General features: G+C 65.9%; 2 protein-coding genes across 2 annotated transcripts in view; both read right to left on the bottom strand.

Moving 5' to 3' along the window:
* Nucleotides 1-513: 513 nt before the first annotated feature.
* Nucleotides 514-2,807, bottom strand: HAS3 (hyaluronan synthase 3). The gene is made up of 3 exons (XM_075433345.1): nucleotides 2,187-2,807; nucleotides 1,536-1,637; nucleotides 514-1,437 (listed from the first exon to the last, which is right to left on the bottom strand). The coding sequence occupies exons 1-3, from the start codon at nucleotides 2,805-2,807 to the stop codon at nucleotides 514-516; spliced, it is 1,647 nt and encodes a 548-aa protein (XP_075289460.1).
* A 3,493-nt stretch (nucleotides 2,808-6,300) lies between these two features.
* The window catches only part of TANGO6 (transport and golgi organization 6 homolog), a 28,870-nt gene continuing 13,363 nt past the window's right edge, over nucleotides 6,301-21,807 (bottom strand). Inside the window, 8 exon segments of the mRNA XM_075433331.1 lie at nucleotides 6,301-6,567; nucleotides 7,287-7,400; nucleotides 9,048-9,199; nucleotides 12,904-13,056; nucleotides 15,253-15,310; nucleotides 15,420-15,929; nucleotides 17,798-17,932; nucleotides 21,542-21,721. Of these exon segments, the coding sequence (XP_075289446.1) occupies nucleotides 6,391-6,567; nucleotides 7,287-7,400; nucleotides 9,048-9,199; nucleotides 12,904-13,056; nucleotides 15,253-15,310; nucleotides 15,420-15,929; nucleotides 17,798-17,932; nucleotides 21,542-21,721 (1,479 nt within the window). The 3' untranslated portion in view covers nucleotides 6,301-6,390.

Raw genomic sequence — 21,807 nt, 5'->3', positions numbered from 1 at the left:
TTGCTGCCCTCCTGGGGCAGCCAGACCCCCCCCTGGAAGGAGCCGTGGGGGGCTCCCCGTGGGTACGTGCCCGCACATACAGCGGTCGGCGGCAGGCAGCACCAGCCAGCGGTGCCGGGAGGGAGACGTTGCCAGGAGGGGGTTTTGGGGGGGGACGTTTTGCCATAGCACCGTGGAGGATGGGGGACTGTGGAGTCCCCCCCCCCCCTGTAGAAAGCACTGAAGGGTGGAGGACGCGGCGGTGGGGTTGGGGGGAGCCCGGCCAGCAGCGCTCCGCGCTTCACGCCGGGGTGATGCTGCCGGCACGACGGCTGTGCCCAGCCCGGCCTCTCCCCAGCCAGCGGCCCGCTTTGTACAGAAAAATTAAAATAACAAGAAAAAAAATAAACCAACAACAACCAAAAAAAAAAAAGCAAGACTTGATCAGAAACGCCACGGCGGGCGCGCTCAGCGCTGCCCAGCACCGTGCCGGGAGGGCACCGGTAACCCCAGCACACGGGGCCACCGCGGCGCTCAGACCTCGGCGAAGGCCAGCCCGCACTGCTCCTGCCGCTTGCCGCAGCGCCGGGCGACAATGGCCAGGTAGAGGGTGAGCAGGGCCACCCAGTAGCAGGCGTAGAGGATGGCGCCCGAGACGAGGAAGGCCACCTCGGTCTCGCTGAAGAGGTCCTGGCTGTAGGCGGTGTAGGCCAGCCCGCCCAGCAGCACCGCCACCCACACCGACACCGGCAGCAGCCCCACGAAGTTCACCACGATGGTCCGGCGCCCCGACGTGCCCCAGCCTGACTTGTTGATGGTGGCAATGGCAAAGATCTTGGCGGGCAGCAGGCTGGACATGTAGAGGAGGGCGTAGAGGGACATGAAGATCATCTCGGCGTTGCCCCGCAGGAAGCAGGCGTAGGTGGCCTTGATGATGCCCACCAGCTGCACCGTCAGCAGGAAGAGGAGGATGTTCCAGATGCGGCCACGGTAGAAGAGCTGGATGACGGTGGCGATGAGGAAGAAGGGGAAGAAGCCGGTCACCACCGACTCGTAGGTCATCCAGAGGTGGTGCTTGTGGAACCACAGGGCGTTGTAGAGCCACTCGCGGAAGTAGGACTTGCTCCAGCGGGTCTGCTGGTTGAGCCAGCGCAGGTACCGGGTGGGCGTCTCCGTCAGGCACTTGGAGCGAGCCGTGTACTTGGTCTGGTAGCCCAGGCTGAGCACGCGGTTGGTGAGGTGCCGGTCGTCCCCGAAGCTGCACTTGCTGCCCAGGAAGGTCTGGTGGTACCAGTCCTCGAGGAACTGCTGCAGCAGGGCGTTGCGGTACATGCCCAGGGGCCCGCTGATGCACTGCACGCAGCCGAAGTAGGACTGGCAGGCGCGCTCCACGTTGAAGGCCATCCAGTACCGCACGCTGCTCAGGAAGGAGATCCACGAGTCGTACTTGTTCAGGATCTGGGGAGCAGGCGGACGTGAGCCCTGGCACCACCACAACCCCCCAGCACCACCACAACCCCCCTCGGAGTGCCCTCCCTCGTGGCCGAGGTACCCACCTGGACGTCACCGCCGACACCGCCGACGCGGGGGTCGGCCTCGAGGATGCGGAGCATCTCGGCGGTGCAGGCGGGGTCCAGCACCGTGTCTGAGTCACACACCTGGGGGGCAGAGGGAACGTCGAGCCCCGCTCCCGCCGCCCACGCGCGCCCGGCAGACAGCCCAGCCCGCAGCCGGGCAAGCCCGAGCCGCGGCCGGCGAGACGAGGCAGAGCTCCGGAGACCGGCAGGCGGTGGCAGGGAGCGGAGCACCCGGCCACCGCTTCCCCAGGCCACCCAGCCCCGCCACACAACCCGGCCACCCTGTTCCTGCCCCAGCCACCACCCCTCGCCCGCGTGCGGCAGGGCTTGGCACCCCGCACCGTGCCACGCTGTCCCACAGGGTGCCACCAGCCTGGGGGCACGTCCTGCCCGCGCCGAGGAGGTGATGCCAAACCCTCATGGGCAGGATTCGACCCCCTCCGGTGGCACTTCAGCCCCGACCCCGGTGCAGGTCGCTTGCAGCCGGTGCGCGGGGCCGTATCCTGAGCCGGGCGCTGCCGTGGGCTGGTGGGGCTGCTCCTGCTCCTCCTGCAGCCCCTCTGCCCGGCTGCGTGGGCAGGGGACTTGCTGCCCGCATCCCCCACCCGCTCTCCCGGCCCATGCATCCACCTGGATGTAGTCCACGGAGTCTCCGAGCGCCCGGAAGGCCGTGTACATCACCTCCCGCTTCCCGCCCCACTTCTGGAGGATGCAGGAGTAGGTGGTGCCGCGCACCAGCGCCTGGACGCGGGCCAGCCCTTCCCGCAGCCCGGCGTCCGTCTCCCCCTCGCCCCGTGCGTGGAAGTTGCTCCTCCAGACGTAGCTGCCCGAGCCCTCGGAGCCCATCACGTCGTGGAAGATGTCCAGCATGTAGGCGTCGTCGGGTCCGTTCCCGTCCACCACCATCACCACTTTGAGGTCGGGGAAGGCGATGCGCTTGACGGAGCGCAGGCACTTCTTCAGGTAGTCGGGATCCTCCTGGTAGGCAGCGATGCAGAGGGCCACCGACCGCCCCAGCCGCACCGGCCGCCCCTCGCCCCGCATGCGCCGGTGCTCCAGGAAGGCGAAGAGGCTTTGGATGAAGAGGTGCAGCCCCAGGATGGCCCCGTAGAGCCCGAAGGAGAGGTAGTGCTTCTCCGTGTGGATGAACTGGTAGCCGGTGACGTAGGCGGCGAGGATGCCCCCCAGCACCGCCAAGGCGAAGAGGCTGGTCCCGACGACGCGCAGGGCCGTGGAGAGGCTCACTGGCATCTGCGGGGGGGACCGGGCAGCGTCACGGCGGGGCTGAGCCGCAGGACCCACTGCCTGGCTCCCCAGAAGGGGAAAATCAGGGGGGGACCCTGCTTGTCTGCTGCCCCGTGGCCACGCTGTCCCTCATCGGTCACCGGTCTGGGGGTGAGACCTTCCCAGTGCCTCCAGTCTGGGGGTGAGGGTCCCAAGTGTCCCACCGCACACGGCGCCCATGTCCACAGCCCAGACGGGACGCGGCCGCTCGTGGGCAATGGCCGGGCTGGAGGACAGAGAAGGGCATGGGGACGTTGGGGACCCGGCCCCGGGGTGACCCCAGGTGAAAGACCCTGCCTGCGCACAGCCACCCAGACCCTCCCAACCACCGGGACCCCCAGAACCCCCAGCAGCAGGGGCAGCAGCACCCAGCCCCCCACCCTGCTGCAGGATGGGGACCCCGGGGACTGCAGAGCTGTCCCGGTGGGGCGGGGGAGGGGGGTACGGGCAGGTGGGGGGGGGGGGATGCAGGCAAGCGGGGGTGCACAGGAACACGTGAGGGGGTGCAGAGCCACGCGCAGCGCCAGCCAGGGGGACCCCCCTCCCAGTGCCAGCGGCAAGCCCCCGCTCCCCAGCCCCCCCCTACGGTGCAGCCGGCTCCGCGCTCCCGACCGGGACCGGGACCGGGACCGGGACCGGGACCGGGACCGGGACCGGGACCGGGACCGGGACCGGGACCGGGACCGGGACCGGGACCGGGACCGGGACCGGGACTCACCGTGGTGCTGCCGGTGCCTCCGGCCGCCGCCGCCGCTCTGCTCCCGGCCCGGCCCGCCCGGCCCCTTTATAACGCGGCGGGGCCGGCACCGCCCGCAGCCCGCGGGGGCCCCGCCCGAGCACCGGCACCGGCACCGGCGGCACCGGCACCACCCCCGGCACCTCCCGCCACCCGCGGCGGACCCGCACCGGCACCGGCAGCGCCTGGCGCCGGGCCCCAGCCCCGCACTGCGGGGACCGATCGCCGGCATCATCGACCCGGCATCGCGGGAACGGCGGGGGGGGGGGGGGGGGGACGACCGGCTCGCTCCCCGCCCCCCCGCACCGGGGACCGGTCACGGCTCGGCGGTGACACCGCGGGGTCCTCCCCGCGGCCAGCCCGTCTCCCCCCAGCCCCGCTCTTGGGGGGTAACCCGGGTCACCTCCCTGCGCCGCCGCGTCCCCCACCCTGGGGACCCCCGGGGCATCACCCTGTCCCCACGGCCAGGGGGTCCCGGGGCAGGACGGGGGTCACCCCTGTGCCGCTCACGCACGATGTCCCCGCGCCGGGCTGATGGCGGGGGACAGCCAGCCCCGGGAGGGACCCTGCTGCGTCCAGAGGAGCCGCAGCTCCAGCTTTGGGCTCAGATCCAGCGCTTTTGGGTTCCTCGCCCCGAGACAGGCCAGCGTGTGGTGCTGGGGTGGGAGCCGGGTGCGAGGTGACCCCAGGATCAGGCCCGGAGCCAGGGGACGGGGATCCCTCCGGCAGCAGCACCCCGGCCAGGCATGTCCCCCCCAGCCGAAACCCGTGGTGACGCCGGCCGGGAGCTCCCCGCTGTTGGTGCCGGAGCAGCACTGGGAGCGGGTGGCGAGGAACTGGTGAGCCCGCGGACGGCAGGGACACGGCAGGGACTCGCCGGGACCCCCAGCATTGCCGGCGTGGCTCCCACGCGGCCCGGCCAAGCAGAGCAGCGGAGGCGCGAGACCCGGCGTGGCGGCGGGGACAGAGGCAGCGTGTCCCCCCCCAACCCTGCAGGCCCCTGGGCAGGGACCCAGCCCCGGCGTCACCCCGCAGCCCCTTACCTTTCGGCGTGTCCGTGGCTGCCGGGCGTCTCTGCCCGCTGCCGGCCGGCGGCTGGCCGCAGGAGCTTCGCCCAAGGTGGAAACCAAACTCCCTCCTCCTCCGGCACAGCCGCCTCCTTGTTCGCCGCGGCAGGACGGACGGACGGTGCCCGGCCAACGGCATCAAAAGAGACTTTTCATTCCGAAGCCATCCTCTGCCGCTGGCGGCGGGCCCTGGGGAGGCGCAGCCGGTACGGCGGCATGGCGACGCGTGCCCGCGGCCCGGCACCGGCACCGGGAGCGAGGAGGAGCGTTCGGCCGCCGCCGCTCTCCGGCGAGGACAATGCGCTGTGCACACCCGTCCGAGCAGCACGGCACGGCGCGGCGAGGTGAGGTGTGGGCCCGGCGCAGGCGGTTTGGCCGGGGGTGGAGACACAGTCCCGCACCCCCAACCCCGCTGGGAAGGGGGTGCTGAGCCCCTCGCACCATCCGGCACGGGGTGACCCACAGAGGTCCCTTCCAACCTCTGCCAGTCTGATTTTGTGACTCTGTGTGACACCGGTACCTGGGGCTGTGCACGGCCGGGCAGAGGCTGCCCACTGCGAGGGGTTGCCAGTGAGGGGGGGCCCTGGATGGGTCCCCAAGGGGTCCAGTGTGACCCCCCAGCACCCCAGTCCCCATCCTTGTTCCCTCTGCCCGGTGGGTACACGGCACCCATGGGGGCTGCCCCGGCTGGAGGGAGAGGGGTGACCCCAACGCTGGGATGTCCTCGAGCACCCAGTGGTGAGCGGTGGTCCCGGCCAGGCACCCCGTGGGGTCCTGCAGACCCCAGCCGCGCTCCCGGCACACATGGCAACCCCGGCACGGAGGGGGTCCCTGGTGCCGCGGCAGAAGGGCCCCATCCTTGGCCCTTCTTGGTGAGGGACACCTCGAGAGCTGGTTGCTACCAGTACTATGGTGGGGACAGGTCCCCAGCGCAGCCCCGCTCCCAGCACCGCGGCCCCACCATGCCGGCAGGGCGGGGGCTTGGCAACGCTAGCTCCGTTTCCTTCTGCTCCCCCACAAAAATAATTCAGATTTGGCAAAAATCACATAATTCAGAAGCCGGTACAGCTGCCGCTTCCAGGGATCGTCCCCGTCCCTCGCCCAGGGCTGGCACCCAGAAGGGCTCCCTCCATGCCCATGGGCACCCAGTATCCAGGGTGTGAGAGCTGCCAGCTGGCTTGTCCATCGCAGGACCCCCCCGGCAGCCCCCGGACCCCACGGTGCGAGCGCGGTGCCCAGGGAGGGCCAGGCAGGGCCGTGGGGCAGCAGCCGGCTCCCTGCCAGCCCCCGGGGTGCGTGGGTGCCCATGCTGGGGGAGTTCAGACAGCAGAGACCCCCCCCCGGCTCCCCTCGGGGGTGGCCATGGCAGCTGGCGCTGTTTGGCTGCAGGGGACCCAGGGTGGGCGCTGGGGGCCGATGCCCACCCTCCCACGGGACTGAGGGGCTCGCCAGCACCCAACGCTGCTGCCACCACCCCAAGGGTGCGAGGACGAGCACGGCCCAGCCACGGGCTGGGACATGGCCGGGATGGCAGCAGGGGGCTTCGCACAGCTCCCAAGAGATGTCACGGGCGCAGGGCTGAGCACATCTCTGTTTAATCCCCCGTCCTGTCCCCGTGAGCCCCGGCCCGGCCACCCGCTCTCCCCCGCCAGCGGCATCCCGGGGGCACAGCGAACCCGTCCCCTCGGGGAGCTGCTCGGCCCCGACGCCGGAGCAGGAAGAGTCCATTTCTTCAGCCCCAGCCCTGCTACGGTAGCACCACAATCTTCTTCTCCAGCGCCTGCGGAGGGAAGAGGACCCTCCTCATCACCGCATCCAGTTCCTCCAGCGCCAGCTGGGCGTGCAGCACCGTCGCGCCGTCGGGCTCGGCCGTCGCCACGTGCTTCAGCAGGCGGTAGAGGTCCCGCAGGACGTCCCGCAGCACCTGGGCAGAGCGGGCAGGAGAACCGTCAGCACCCACCAGCATCCGCCACAACCCGAAACGCAACCCTCAGCGTGCCCCGGCACGCACGGCGCTGCCCCTTCCACCAACGCTGCCAGGACGCAGCGGCGGCACCACCACCGCACCGCCTCAGGCGCAAGCCCCGGCCCTCCCGTGACTCAGTTTCCCCACGACCGGCAGCGTAGCACAGCAGCGCATCGTGGCGTCCCTCCGGCACGGGGCCACGAGGAGAAGCCGAGAACCCCGCTGCGGGGATTCCTGTGGGGAACCGGCCGTTTCCTTCACGGGAGCTGAGTCCCAACACGCTCATTCCTGGGAAGCGGGGAGGGAGGCCACAGCTCGCGGAAAAACCGAGCATTTCCAAGTCAAATCAGCGATGAACAACTCCCATGGCTCCCACGAGCTGGCAGTGCCCCACGGCACAGCACGGCGCTGCCCCATGGCATGGCCAAGCAGCTCAGAGGGAACCCCCATGAAGTCCCCTCTGCCCTGGGACGGATCCGGCATGGGGCAGGGGGGGCCCTTTGGTGGGGGAGGCACAAGCTGGAGGTCCTGCTCCCGCAGAACGTTCCCTGGAAGCTTCCTGGGAAGCAGCCCTGCAGCCCCCACAGGGAGTGGCTGTCCCCCAGGACCACCAGGCCGGTGCCCGGGGATGCCCAGGAGCCTGGTGGAGGGAGGGGACAAGCGGGGAGGTGACCCACCTCGGTGGCCTTCTCGCTGAGCCCCCGCAGCAGCACCACCACCACGTGCACCGCAGCTCGTCGCACCTCTGCCTCGGGGTCCGTCTTGGCTACGGCCGTCAAGCAGGAGGTGACCTGCGGGGACAGGGAGTGGGGGGTCATCAGCAAGGGCACAGGGGGACCCAGCAGAGATGTCCCTTGGTGGCCTGAGGCTGGAGGATGAGGATGGGAGCCCCGCAGCTGCGCGTTCCCCTGCCGGGCACCCAGCTTGGGGAGGGTGGATTGCTTTTTGCGAGGCGTGGGGCACCAAGCAGCCCTCCCTCTCGCAGGGACTGAGCGGCACGCGGACGCCTTGGAAAGCTCTCCAAAAAGCATGGAGAGATGAAGGAACCTAATTAAACCCCCAGCAGTGACAGCCGGGAGAACGAGCAGAGCTAGCGCGTTCCCGAAATAGCTGCGTGTGCTGCATTGGCGTCTCGTCAAACGCCGCCGGAACGCCGAGCGGCAACCGGGGAGGAAGCCCAAGCGCTGCATCCCTGGTGTCTCCAGGTCTGGGATGCGCCAGGGGTGGGGGGCAAAGCTCTGGCTCCCACCGGGGCGCAGACACACCAGCTCGGGGGCTGCCGGACCGTGATGCCGGTGGCTCCCGGCACGGCCCCCCCCCAGCGCTCCAGGGAGAAGACCCCCAGGAGCCGGGCTCACCCCAGCGGGATCACAGCTCCGGCAGTCAGGGTGAGGGCTGGGCACCCCTGCCACCCACCAGCCGCCTGGTGATGGCGGGAAGGGTGACGAGGTCTCATCAAGCGGGTGGAGGTGCCTCTGGCAGGTACTACCTGTGCCCCCAGGTCTTCTCCTGCGGTGGAGCAGGCAGTGCCGCCTTTCCTTGGGCTACTGCTTCCCTCCGCAAGCGACTTCTTCAGCTGATTATAAAGCTTTTAGCCCTAAAAGGGATGCACCTAAATGGGGTGCATTAGGGGGAGTGTGGGCAGCAGGGCGAGGGAGGTTCTCCTTCCCCTCTGCTCTGCCCTGGGGAGGCCCCATCTGGAGTCCTGTGTCCAGTTCTGGGCTCCCCAGTTCCAGAAAGATGAGGAGCTACTGGAGAGAGTCCAGCGGAGGGCTACGAGGATGAGGAGGGGACTGGAGCATCTCTCCTGCGAGGAGAGGCTGAGGGAGCTGGGCTTGTTCAGCCTGGAGAAGAGAAGGCTGCAAGGGGACCTTAGAAATGCCTCGAAATATCTGCAGGGTGGGGGTCAGGAGGACGGAGCCAGACTCTTTCCAGTGGTGCCCAGTGACAGGACAAGGGGCAACGGGCACAAACTGGAGCAGAGGAAGCTCCAGCTGAACCCGAGGAAGAACTTCTTCCCTCTGAGGGTGACGGAGCCCTGGCCCAGGCTGCCCAGGGAGGCTGTGGAGTCTCCTTCTCTGGAGATATTCAAGCCTCACCTGGACGTGGTGCTGTGCCCCCTGCTCTGGGTGACCCTGCTTGGGCAGGGGGTTGGGCTGGGTGACCCACAGAGGGCCCTGCCAACCCCTGCTGTGGTGGGATTCTGTGATTCTGTGAAAACGGGGGCTAGAATTTCCCGAGTGTTTGCTTCAGATCCAATGGCTTCTGTACTCCGATATCAGTAAACATCCCTCACGTCCTTCGTGCAAACCCCAGGCTGTTGTCCCCCCAGCAGCGAGCGCTTAGCAGCCCTGCCACCCACTAACGAGCCGCCCTCCTTAATGAGCGATGGCAGGGACCCGGGGAAAGGCCCGGCAGTGCCGAGACAGAGCCAGTACCTCGTGGACGATGGAGCCCAGCTGGAAGCCGAGGCGCTGGCAGAGCTCGCCCAGGTTGGAGAGGCTGCTGGCCCGCAGCGTGCTGTCGGGGTCCCGCGCGCCTCGCAGGAAGGCCTGCACCAGCGGCTCCCGGTGCTGGATCACCATGTCCCCTGCGAGAGAGAGAGCGGAGCGGCACGTCACGGGCGAGGAAAGACCCGCAGCCCCCTCCTGCCAAAGCCCCGGCTCCATTGCAGCCACCCTGCTTGCCGCATCGCCGAACAGCTGGGTGCAACATCTGGAGCATGGCTGATGCCCGGCACGGCGACCTGGGCGCAGCACTGAGCGAGCCACAGACAGAGCCTCAGCGGGGACCTTATGGATATGCTTACAAATATCTGCAGGGTGGGGGTCAGGAGGACGGGGCCAGACTCTTTCCAGTGGTGCCCAGCAACAGGACAAGGGGCAACGGGCACAAACTGAAGCAGAGGAAGCTCCAGCTGAACCCGAGGAAGAACTTCTTCCCTCTGAGGGTGACGGAGCCCTGGCCCAGGCTGCCCAGGGAGGCTGTGGAGTCTCCTTCTCTGGAGATATTCAAGCCCCGCCTGGACGCGGTGCTGTGCAGCCTGCTGTGGGTGACCCTGCTTGGGCAGGGGGTTGGGCTGGGTGACCCACAGAGGGCCCTGCCAACCCCCAACACTCTGTGATTCTGTGAGCCGCTGTGGTGCCCGGGACGAGGATGCTGTGGAGACCAGCAAACCCCACCGGCGCACACCCCACAGCAAAGCCCTTTGTCTGGGGACATTCGGTGCAGCCCACGTCCCCCCAGCTCCCACGGGGCCACTCAGACACAGCACACAGACACGAAGTGCGAAGCCTGAATTCTCACGTAATTCAGCCATGCAACCCGCCCCCCCCCCCCGCCCAATTAGCACACGGAGGCGCTGCGGATGTGTGAGCCGCCTAATTAGAGGCCGGCGTGCGGAGCCCGTGACCGGCATCCACAATCACCCAGCACGAGAGATGCCCTGGGCCAGCGGACACGCAGCCGAAGGTGTGGGCACAGCTCCCACCGGGTAGGGGCTGCTCTGGCCGAGGGGAGCAATAGTGGGAAGGAGGAAGCTCTGGTGGGCTTTCCAGGAAATATTCCGTGGGATGGCCAAGAGCTGGGCAGGAACAGGCAGGGCAGCAGGCAGCCGGACCCTTCCGTAGGAGCGTCCCGGCACAGCTTCACCCCTCCCACGTGGCCATCCAGCGGGCACAAACTGAGGCAGAGGAAGCTCCAGCTGAACATGAGGAAGAACTTCTTCCCTCTGAGGGTGATGGAGCCCTGGCCCAGGCTGCCCAGGGAGGCTGTGGAGTCTCCTTCTCTGGAGATGTTCAAGCCCTGCCTGGACGCAGTGCTGTGCAGCCTGCTCTGGGTGACCCTGCTTGGGGAGGGGGTTGGGCTGGGTGACCCACAGAGGTCCCTGCCAACCCCAAACATTCTGGGATTCTGTGATCCCCACTGCTGCCAGACCACGTGCTCAGCAGGGCAGGGATGGACGCTGCACGGCACAGGGTGGGAGCGCTCGGGGCAGTGCCGCGATGCCAAGGACGGCCACGCTTCTGCGGGAAGGCAGCCTGCTCCATCCCGCATCCCAGCCGAAGCCGACACCAGCCCCGTGCCGGATGGCCACAGAAAGCGCACGGAGCGTTTCCCTCCCCGCAGCGAGCAAGGCACGTGCTCCCCGATGGAGCAGGGAAAAGCTCTGCCGTGGCGCACCCGGAGCAGATCGAAGGGGTTCGCGAGGAAAGCCGACCGGCTGCGTGCAAGCTCTCCACGAAGCCCCGTGCGGCGCTCGGCCCCGCGCTGCCGGAGGCAGAGGAACGGTGCCGCACGCTTGGGACAGGGCTGCTGCGCGCTTCCAGCCACGCTGCCAAATCCCCTCCCGGGTGGGAGAAGAGCCACTCCAGCGGGATGGCAAGCAGGGATGGGGACAGGGCTGGAGGGAGGCACGTCGGTCCCCAGGCAGCGGCAGGAGAGCTCCGGACCGCGGCGCCGCTGCACGGAGCAGAGCACGGCTGGAAGCGCCGGATAAACCCTCGCTCTTGAAATCCTGAAGCTTTGCAACAAAAACAACTTCGTGCGATTTGTTCTATAAATACGCAGGCGAGCCCGGACAGGCGGGAGCCGCTGCCCGCGGCAGAGGCACCGCGGGAAGGGGGGGAGAGCCATGCCCACCGTCCAGCTGCCAGCCGCACCGCGGGCAGCTGCCGAGGGAAACCCAGCGTGGTGCGGCTGCAGCACCGGGCAAGGCGAGGGCTGGACACACGGACACCGCCTGGGGGAATTCAGAGACCGCGAGGCTCTGCCGAGCTCCACGGGGAGGTGACGGGATCGCCGGTCTGTGGGATGCCCCATCCCTGTCCCGGCATCGGGGCAGGGGAGCGGCAAGACCTGGCCCCAGGAGCACCGGCCCCGGTGGGATGCCTGCAGCCGGCAGAGCTCAGGGATGCCACCGCGGCCGGAAACGCCGCAGCGGCAGCCGTGCCATGGAGGAGAGCTGCGGCAGGCCAGGCAGCTGGCACACAGCACAGCGCCCAGGGAAGCCCCAGCCCCATGGCTTGGGTGACGTGGGCTTTGCAGGAGGAGGTGGCTCTGCCACGGCCGACCAGGGAACAAAGCGCCCGGCCAGTGACCAGGGACCCCAGCCCGGCTTCCCCGGCAGCGGGGACACCGGCTGCCGCCTTCCCCGGGCACAGAGAGCTCTGGCCACACGTTCTCACTGGCCTGGCCTCTGACGAGGAATAAGACAAGGCATTTTGGGACGTGTCCCAGCAGTGGCTGCCGGAAAGGCTCCATCCAGGTTTCACCCTTCAGCCCTGCGTGTCCAGGCGCTTCCCGGCAGCATCCGAGCCCAGCGCTGCCGGCCGAGGGGATGGTGGGCTGCGGGTGGGACTCGCTGCCCCGCTCCTGCCCGCCAGCAAACCCCGGCCAGGCACCCTTCGGGTTTGGAGAACGGGAGACGATTCTCACCTCTAGACAAGAGGAAGGTTGTTTGGGGAGGAACAACTCCGGGCACCAGTACAGGCTGGGGCTGACCTGCTGGAGAGCAGCTCTGCGGAGAGGGACTGGGAGTGCTGGGGGACCACAGGGTGACCATGAGCCAGCAGTGTGCCCTGGGTGCCAAGAAGGCCAATGGGATCCTGGGGTGCATCAAGAGAAGTGTGGGCAGAAGGGCGAGGGAGCTTCTCCTCTGCTCTGCCCTGGGGAGGCCCCATCTGCAGTGCTGGGTCCAGTGCTGGGCTCCCCAGTTCAAGAAAGATGAGGAGCTACTGGAGAGAGTCCAGCGGAGGGCTACGAGGATGAGGAGGGGACTGGAGCATCTCTGCTACGAGGAGAGGCTGAGGGAGCTGGGCTTGTTCAGCCTGGAGAAGAGAAGGCTGAGAGGGGACCTTTGAAATGCCTCTAAATATCTGCAGGGTGGGGGTCAGGAGGACGGGGCCAGACTCTTTCCAGTGGTGCCCAGCGACAGGACAAGGGGCAGTGGGCACAAACTGAAGCAGAGGAAGCTCCAGCTGAACCCGAGGAAGAACTTCTTCCCTCTGAGGGTGACGGAGCCCTGGAACAGGCTGCCCAGGGAGGCTGTGGAGTCTCCTTCTCTGGAGATATTCCAGCCCCGCCTGGCCGCGGTGCTGTGCAGCCTGCTCTGGGTGACCCTGCTTGGGCAGGGGGTTGGGCTGGGTGACCCACAGAGGTCCCTTCCAACCCCTGCCAAGCTGGGATTCTGTGATTCTGTGAAGCCGCCGATGACTTTCTGCCCCGGACCTGGCGGCACAGCAGAGAGCAGCGAGGGGCCGAGTGACCAGCTCTGCCGTGCCCGCAGGGACTCACCCAGCGCCCGGGTGACGCGCATCAGCACCTCGCCCAGCTTCATTCTCGTGACGGCAGCCGCAGCGTCCCCCGTGCCCTGCGCCGGGCACCCGTACCGTGCCAGCAGGACGGGCAGGATGCGCTCTGGGTACTCGCTGGAGAGCAGGGCAACACCTGGGGGAGAGCAAGAGGAAAGTGTGGGTCAGGACTAGGCTTGAGGATGCCATGTGCCACCACCTTTGGCAGAGGAACCGCCGGTGGCTGTGCCGGCCTGGTGTTGTCGGTGCAGCCGTCACCCGTGGGACCCCCCGCACCGCTCCGCAGCACATCCCCCAGCCCCTCCGCGCAAAGTCACAGCCCCGGCGCAGCCCAGCACCAGGTCCGGTTGGGTGCCAAGCTGAAAAATAAATAATTTAGCAGTTGGCAGCAGGTGCCCACTAATTGCTGCTGGTTAACGTTCACCGACTGAACGTCGACTCAGCACGCCAGCCGTCGCACGCTGCGGGGCTCACCGCACGCTGGGCCAGCGCCGGGGCAGCCGGGTACCGCAGGCAATGCTTGGGTGCAGTGTCTGGTTGCTGCTCCCAGCTCCCGGCCATCGGGCACACGCTGCTGGCATGTCCTTGTCCCCGTCGGGGCCCTGTGAATACCCTGGGTTTGCCTGGCCCAGGCTGGGAGCCGGAGCCCGAGTGTGCCCCGTGCCTGCCGCGTCTCCCCGGGGATGAAGAGGGGTCAGGCCGTGGCATGGGGCACACACTGGGCTTACGCCGCAGGGATGCTCTGGCTTTGCCGTCCCTTTCGAGAGCTGCCTGGAGCCAGCCAGTCCAAGCCGAGCATCGCAGGCAGCGCTGGGTGGAAACCAGGCTGGGGCAGGCGCCGGGCAGGGCTCCGGCAGCGCCGAGCTCGCCAGGCAGCGGGTGCCTCTGCGATGGGCACAGGCAGCTGCTCTCCAGGGAAAGTGCGAGCGGCAGAGGCAGCCCTGGCAGTGCCAAGCGCTGAGTCAGGCCAAGCCCCAGCTCCCCTGCCCTCCAGGAGCAGCCACCTTCACCTCCAACCCCGTTCCCCAACTATCGGAGGGTGCCTGCCATGGGTCACCCTCTGCGAGCCCAGGCACGTCCGGCGGGGCAGAGCCAGCGTCACCTCGCCAGAGCCATTCCCAGCAGCGCCGTGATAATTCCCACCTCCGGTCCCAGCCCCAGCACGGCCGGCTGGCGGGCAAGCCCTGCTGCGGCGGGGAGCCCGACCGGGGCAGCGGGGAGCCTGGCTGGCACGGCCGCCGGCACCGCACGCGGCACGCCGCGGGTGCCGCTGCCAGCGCGGTGCGGGCTGGGTGAGTCATGGCTGCAAGGAACCGCGTCAGGGTTATTCACAGCCGCAGCCGGGCTGCGAAACACGGAGGCAGCTGCGCAGGGAGTATTAATCACCCGGGGACGGTTGAAGCGTTTGTGTTTCACCTGCAGGGCAAGGACAAACCCGTTCCACTCAAGACCGTGCAGGCAAAGGGAAGCACCGTGACAAGCTCCTTCTCCAGCTGCTGCTGAGGGTTACCTTCCCAACGGCAGCCGGCGCCGGCATCGCTTCGGGCCACGGGAACGGCAGCTGTCCCTTCCAAGTAACCCGGCGCACCGTAACGCGTCGGCACAGCCGCCGCACAGGACACCCGCGTCACCCCGGGTGCGGAGGCAGCTGCCTGCAGACGCCAACGGGCAGCCCGGTGCCACGGGGCCGCGCTGACCGCACCGGAGCGAGTGCGGACCTGAGGGTTTCCCGGAATCGGCGCCCGCAGCAGCAGCCCGGCACGGGGAGGAGGGCAGCGATCGGGGCGGCACACTGCTCTCCTGCTGCCCGCTGCTCCCCACCTCCTGCCTGCACGGCCAGGACCAGCACCGGGGCTGGGTGCGTGGCTGCTGCTCTTCCCCCTCAGCTGCACAATTTGCGAGGCCATGAGAGGTGATGGATCAGGGAACCTGGAGAAAGCTGCCGTGGTTCCACTTCCACGTCGCTGGCCAACATCAGCGGGTGGTGACCACCTTGGCCGGAGCAGAGGGACGTGGCAGAGCCCCAGTGGGTCTCCACGGCCCCGGCTCCTCTGCCAGCTGCAGCTCACTCAGAGGGTAAACGAACACATTACCCACTGAGTAAGCGCAACCAGGAGATGAAGGCTGCTGGCTTCAGGAGCGTGGCACAGAGCCCGCACGCAGCTCCGGGCTCGACCAAAAGGCACGAAGACGTGGTCCTGGAGGGCAGGAGATGCTGAGCCCCCAGCTTGGCCACAGCTCTGCCGCTCTTCGCTTTCACTGCCCAAAGTTCCCCAGCGTAAAACCTGCTGCTCCGAAGCACGGGCACTCGCCCCGGCCGGGCATCGCTCACCTTGGATGGCCGAGAGGTAGACGAAGGCGTCCTCGTGCTGCATGTTCTCCAGGAACACCTGCAAGGAGGAGGGCTCCGATAACACGGACTGTCCCCAGCCCGCCGGCACGCTCAGCCCCAGCCCTGTGCCGCGGTGCAGGATGGGGACCGGGGCGGGAGGCCGGTACCTGGAGGAGTTTCTCCCGAAGCCGAAGCGCCTCTGGATCCCGCTGCATGATCAGGGTGGCGAGACGGCGCAGGGCGGCTGCCCGGCAGGGGGGCTGCGGGTCGTAGGCCGATATCAGGAGCTCCTGCAGCCCCCCCAGGGCCGGGCTGTCGGCGCACGGGGCTGGAGCAGGACCCGTGGCACTGGGTTCACGGTTCACGCTCTGCTCTTCGCTCCTCTCCTGGGAAGCTGCGGGGCTGCTGCGGCCGTGCCGTGATGGTGCCCGGCCACCCCCCGGGCGCGGAGCTCCGTCAGGGATGTCGGCAGGGCTCTGTGTGCCCACCCCTGGCTTCTTCCCCAGCACGCTGTCGGCAGCGGCGCCCACCGTCTCGGGGGAGCAGGCCCCGTGGGTGCAGATGGCGATGCGCAGGTCCGCAGCCAGCTCCTGGGTGAGGGGCTCGGGGTAGGTGCGGGAGAGCTCCTCCAGCAATGGCACCAGCCGCTTCAGCACGGCAAAGTCGCCCGATTGCAGCTGCAGGGGGGAGAGAAGCAGCGATGGCACGGCCGTAACGGGAGGTTCGCTCGCCGCCATGGTCCTGGCAAGGCAGGGGATGCAGGCAGGGAGGCAGGCAGGGAGGAAGGAGGGCAGGGAGGAAGGCAGGGAGGGAGGAAGGCAGGGAGACAGGCAGGGAGGGAGGCAGAGATGCAGGCAGGGAGGGAGGCAGGGAGGGAGGCAGGGAGGGAGGCAGGCAGGCAGGGAAGCAGGCAGAGAAGCAGGCAAGACAGGCAGGCAGGGATGCAGGCAGGCAGGGAGGCAGGCAGGGAGGAAGGAGGGCAGGGAGGCAGGCAGGGAAGCAGGCAGGGAGGAAGGAGGGCAGGGAGGCAGGCAGGGAAGCAGGCAAGCCAGGCAAGCAGGCAGGGAGGGAGGCAGGGATGCAGACAGAGAGGCAGGGATGCAGGCAGGGAGGCAGAAGGGCAGGGAGGGAGGCAGGGAGGCACGCAGGGAGGCAGGCAGGCAGGCAAGGCAGGGAGGCAGCCCAAAGCTGCACGAGCCCCACAGGCCGTTTCGCAGCCCCACAGCAGCCCCAAGCCATCCGTCCCCACCCCACGAGCCAGGCTCCAGGTGCCACGAGCTGCTCTGGGCGACAGCCATGCCCCACGACCCCAGCACTGATCCCAGGTGCGGCATCTCCGGCAGGGCAGCAGCCGGCAGCAGCAGCCATGACCTCGCCAGCCCAGCCCGGAGGTGCCACGGGAGAAGGTGGGAAGGGCAAGAGCCCAAAGGAGAGCGGTGCCCCTCACGCTTGGCATGGGGGGCTGAGCTGGGGACATCCCTCCCACCGTCCTGGCAGCGCCGTGAGGGGCTTGCCTTCGCTCCTGCCTTCAATCCTGCCTGGAAGGAAGCTCCGGGCAAGGCAGCCATAACCAGCCCGAGGCTGCAGCGCCCGAGGGGGAGAAGGTCCTGCCCCAACCTGGATTTAATTGCTAATCCCAGAAGCAAAATCTGGGCTCTGAGACCTGAAAAGTGATGTTTTAGCAGGGATTTTGGGGAGCTTTTGGATCGTTGTGTAAAAAAAACCCCTTGGCCATTGAAATCCAAACGGTCTTGCAGCTGCCTCCAAAATGCTTTGCATTCAATTTGCCAAGTTAATTTGCTCCCGTTAACGCCGGAGCAGGAGCTCGCCTGGGAGGGGGCCCATTAGAACTGCAAGACTCTGGTTTTCAGTTTTCTCTAATGAAATAATGTTCTTTTCCCAATGTTAGGAATTCAGCCGTAAGACACAATAAATTATCTTTTTCCATTAACAGCTGGATTTCCCTTTGGGCGAGCCCAGGGATGAAGCAACCCCTGGCAGCTCATTGACTCAAGCGCAAGCCGGAGCGATTGCATTGCGCTAACGAACGTGCGGTCGCTCCCCGATGGCAGCTCGGCTGACACCGCGTAACGGCGTCCCCGAGCAAGGTACCGTTCTTACAGAGGGTTTCCAAGAACGGTACAGCCCACCCCGGGAAGCTCGTCGCGCTCCGGAGATGGAGCTCGTGGACGTGTCAGAACGCAGAGGATGCGGCGCTGGGATTTAAAGACGCTGTATGGGATCGCACCGCTCCGTCAGCGCCTTCTCCGAAGCAGATTTTGGATTGTAAATTAATTAACCAGGCTCTCAGGGATGCCTTGACAGGATTGCACCCTTGGCCAGCGCCCTGGCACTGCTCCGAGGAAGAATTTTATATATATATATATATTTACATATATATTCTAGGATTAAAGAGGGACCCCAACCCGTGGAGCACCCAGACCCCGGAGCACTGGCTGCAGCCCCCCTCGACCGGGTGCGGTGGGATGGTGTCTGGTCTCCCCCCTCCCCGCAGCCACCGAGCCCCCCGCCTTCGCCCCCTCACCTGGACGGCTCCGCCGAGCATGGCAGCCACCAGCCCCATGGCCATGGCGAGGGTCTGCGCCTCCGCCGCCGCGCCGGGGCCCCGTGCCGGGCTGACGCAGGCCCGCTGCAGCGTGGCTGCCACGAACTCCTCCACCTGCCAGAGGAGAGCGGGGGGAAGAGCGGTTAGGAGGGGAGATCCCCAGGGACATCCCAGGAGGCTGCCGCGGTGCCGGTGCCTTCCCGGAGCCGGCTGCGCTGTAGCTCTTGCCGTCTCCGTTTGCATCTATTTGAATTTTTTGAGCCCAAGCCTTTCTCTGGCACAATTTCATAGAATCGTTAATGTTGGAAAAGACCTCCAAGACCATCAAGTCCAACCATCACCCCAACACCACCACGCCTGCTAATTTCATACAAACCCTTTGCGTTTCCCTGCTGTTCCCATCCCACCACCTTCCCTCTCAGACCTTTCCCAGCACCTTCCCAGCTCCCCTCCCATCACCCTGCCTGGGTGAGCGGACCCAGCGGCACTGGGGAGACCCGGTGAGCTGGGGGATGGCTAGGGTGCTGCTGAAGCCGGGCTGTGGATGCACTGGGGATGCAGGAGGTAGCTGGGGCTCCCAAGGCGGCTGCAGAGGTGCCGGAGCCCCTGAATCGCTGCCCATCTCTCCGGCAGTAGCACGGAGGGGCCAATTTCCCGGCGTCACAGCCCCCAGCCCCACACCGGGCTGTCTGAACCGACAGGCGAGGATTTCGGGAGCGGGGCTGGGAGGGTGGCTGAGCCCCAGCCCCGGGACAAGGCGATGGTTAAACCACGGCGGCTGCTTGGCAGCAGAAGGGGCTGCAGGAGCCGGGGGGAAACAGCCCAGCCCCTTCTCTGCCTCTTGTCCCAGCTCCACCACGGGATGGGAGCTGGAAGCCAAGTGGGATGAGTCTGGGAGGGAAGGCCATGGTGGTGGCAACAGGGAAACACGATGGGTTCGCACAAAATTGTGCTAGAGAAAGGCTTGGGCTTGAAAAATTCAGGTAGATGCAGAATGGAGACAGGAGAGCTGCAGAGCACGCGGCTCCGGGAAGGCACTGGTGCTGCAGCCTGCCGGCACGCGGCACGGCAGCAACGGCCGGAGTCGAGCAGGGATTTAGCACGGCTCAGATAAACATCATCACAACAAAAACCCACGCCTGCCTGCACCCCTGCTAGCTCTAGGGACAAGCACAAGTCCCTTCCCCGCCCCGGGCTGCGGTCGCTCCCAGCCACCTGCCCTCGCCCGGGGCGGCTCCTGCCCCTGCCGGCTGCCCCACGGCTCCCCAGTACCAGACACCATTTACCCACGCGCAGCCGACACTGGAGCTGGGTCATTTACCACTTATGTCACTTATTTTGTGATTTTCTCACAATACTTGGTTTTTTTCCCCCCCAAGCCCATTAACAATCCTGAATTGATGTCAAACCACTAAGAGGAGGATAGCAAAAGAACCCCCGGCTGGCATCGGCCTTCTCACCACTTGGCACCGACATCTTCGGTCCCACAAGCTTCCCGCCTTTCTAACAGAGCTTGAAATTCAGGGGTTTGTTTTCTGTGTGTCTTTGCCTGCTGCACTGGCACTGCGTGGCTTGGGGCGAGCTTGCCGGCCGCCGTGGCACCCAGCAGTGCTGGGAAGGGGCTGGACTGGGGTCATTCCTACGCAACAGGCGTGTTGCAAAAGAAGGGGAACTACTTTGCTCCTCTTTTGGAAAACAAAGTACGAGGGCAACAAGGTACTGTTGAGCCAAAGCCCGCATTTCCAGCCTCCAGGGCACAGGCACTGGGTGCAGGCAACACGTTTCCTCATCAGCAGGAGGTCTGATCGCCGCCAGCTCGGTTCAAAGCACATCCCTGCTGCAGCGAGGAGGGAGGCCGGCTGCGAGGGGCTGCGGAAGAGGATTGGGTAGGAAATGCCATCAAACAGCAATAATTGCAAATAAAAACCAAGTGTCAGATCATCTGCTCTCACACAACAGTGACACACAAGCTGAATGGGGTTGAAATGATATTTAATGCAAAAAATAGGAACGTCATGAATAAATAATCTAGCAGTAGACAGGTACTGAGAAAATCTAAAAAGTTTAAAGAAAAAATCTAGGAAGAAAAAAACCCCACCTTAATCTGGAAGGGGAAAAAAGCTCAAAAAACAAACCACTGGGGCATGTTTGTGTCTCATGGGAGGAAAGCATCCTTGGCGTATCAAGGAGATCAAGTCAATCCCATGAAAATTGGTTGTGGAGGGGGGGAGAAATGCAAATAAAATAAATTGTGCAACTGAGGGGGTCCACAGCTGCTGCCGTTCCTGGGGTCTGGCTTTGGGAAGGCGGATCCCGCCTGCTCCGACCCCATTAAGCACAAAGCTACGCACCCGGAGTGCCCCCAGCAAGAACAAACGCCCCGGAGGAATCCTGTGCTGCAGAACCTGCTCAAGAACAGCTCTGCAACTGCCGTCCCAGCTCGAGGGAGCCCTCCCTGAAATACAACCCCCAGGTGGGAGCATAATGGCCCTTTTGTCTGGGTTTCTTTTTTCGGTGGGTGTTTCTTTTTATACCAGACTCATGGCCGGACTCAGGAGTCTGGCAAAACCCTTCCCCGTTTCCCACCCCAACTCCCTGACAGAGGGAGCGGAGCGGGTGCGTGCGGGTGGGTGGGATGGAGAAGCAGGTGAGGACAAAGCCGCGCTGGCTGCCGCACAGGCGGGCGCCGCAAGGACACCGGCTGGGTCCCCTCTCACTGCAGAGCGCACACAAAGGCTCCTTTGTCCCAAGAGGAAAGTGAGGAAACCTGTGTTAGCAGTGACCGCCTCTGCTCCAGCCAGTCACCGTTAACTGGCATAACCAGGTCACCGAGTCGAAAAAATTACAATAAAAACCAGGATGAGGAAGTCAAAACGCACCGATCAGGTGGGGAATATCGTGCTGCCCTCGGCACCCAACAGCCTTCCCGACCTGGCACAGGACAGCCAACCCCGCTCTGCGCTGCCGTGGCGTGGGCTCAGGGTGGACAGAAGTGCCATATTTTAACAATCCTTTTTGGTACCAGGTTCAACAAGTCTCGGCTGGCCTTTGAAATAACCATGTTTAATAAATTTTGCGGCTGCCCATTCATGAAGACGTGGACAAGTGCTGACCCTGACGACCGGACACACCACGTGGTGTGGGTGTCCCAGCAGCAGAAACGACAGGAACACCACGGACTGCCTGTTCGGGGAGATGGGGCGAGCAGGACGCCGCAGCGGTGCCGTGCCGCGTTCACCCGGCTGGCAGCCCAGCTCCCGGAGGTGGCTGCTGAGACGCGCTGGGAAAACCAGGCGCCAACACCACGGACGGGCAGCAAGCACTCGTCGAAAAGGTCTGTCAGGTACAGATGTCTTTGAGCTTTGTTGAACTTGGGAATAAATTTTGCTCAAAATAAAGATGAGCAGCTGGCAAGTCAGAGTTCTGATTAACACACAGACGGCTCTCCTGGCTTTTAATACACAGCCACGGACCCAAATACGGAGACGACTGCTGGGCTGCTCCCTCCTCTCTCTGCAGCTGGCTCTGTCCTTCCCGCTGGCACTGCACAGGACGGTGTCTTGCTGAGACACTGGCAACTGAATCAATAAACTGCTTTTCCTGGGGATGCTCTAGCTTCCTCCAGCTGTTTCTTAGCCATCGTCTCCTTAGAGCCCAGTGGCCCAGAGCCTGGTCTGCCACACGCTCCAGCTGCTGATCCCCCAGAGCTTTGCCATGACCAACCTGAGCAACGTCTGTGAACACAGTGTCCGAGACGCTCTCGCACAACGTGGCCACGAGCTGCAGGACCAACAGCTTCCTCCTCTGCCCGGCGTGGTACTGCTCCCGCTCCAGGAGACTCCCTCCAGGCACCTCAGCCGAGGTCGAAGCCGCCTCGTCCTCCGCAGCCACACGAGTCAGCGCCTGCCGAGAAGGAAGGACAGGGCAGGGAAGGGCGATGGTTAAACACAGGCAAATCAGTGTCAGGATCACTGAGGTCACCACGCCAG

The sequence above is a fragment of the Opisthocomus hoazin genome, chromosome 12 (genome assembly GCF_030867145.1).
Source record: "Opisthocomus hoazin isolate bOpiHoa1 chromosome 12, bOpiHoa1.hap1, whole genome shotgun sequence".
Classification (NCBI taxonomy): Eukaryota; Metazoa; Chordata; class Aves; order Opisthocomiformes; family Opisthocomidae; genus Opisthocomus; species Opisthocomus hoazin.
Note: the sequence above shows the minus strand (reverse complement) of the source record. Positions and strands in the feature narration are given on the sequence as shown.

Coding starts and splice junctions, on each gene's coding strand:
- HAS3 (XM_075433345.1), bottom strand. CDS start 2,807: ATGCCAGTGAGCCTCTCCACGGCCCTGCGCGTCGTCGGGACCAGCCTC. Junction 1,638..2,186: donor ACTCCGTGGACTACATCCAG/GTGGATGCATGG, acceptor TCTGCCCCCCAG/GTGTGTGACTCAGACACGGT. Junction 1,438..1,535: donor GTGTCGGCGGTGACGTCCAG/GTGGGTACCTCG, acceptor CCTGCTCCCCAG/ATCCTGAACAAGTACGACTC.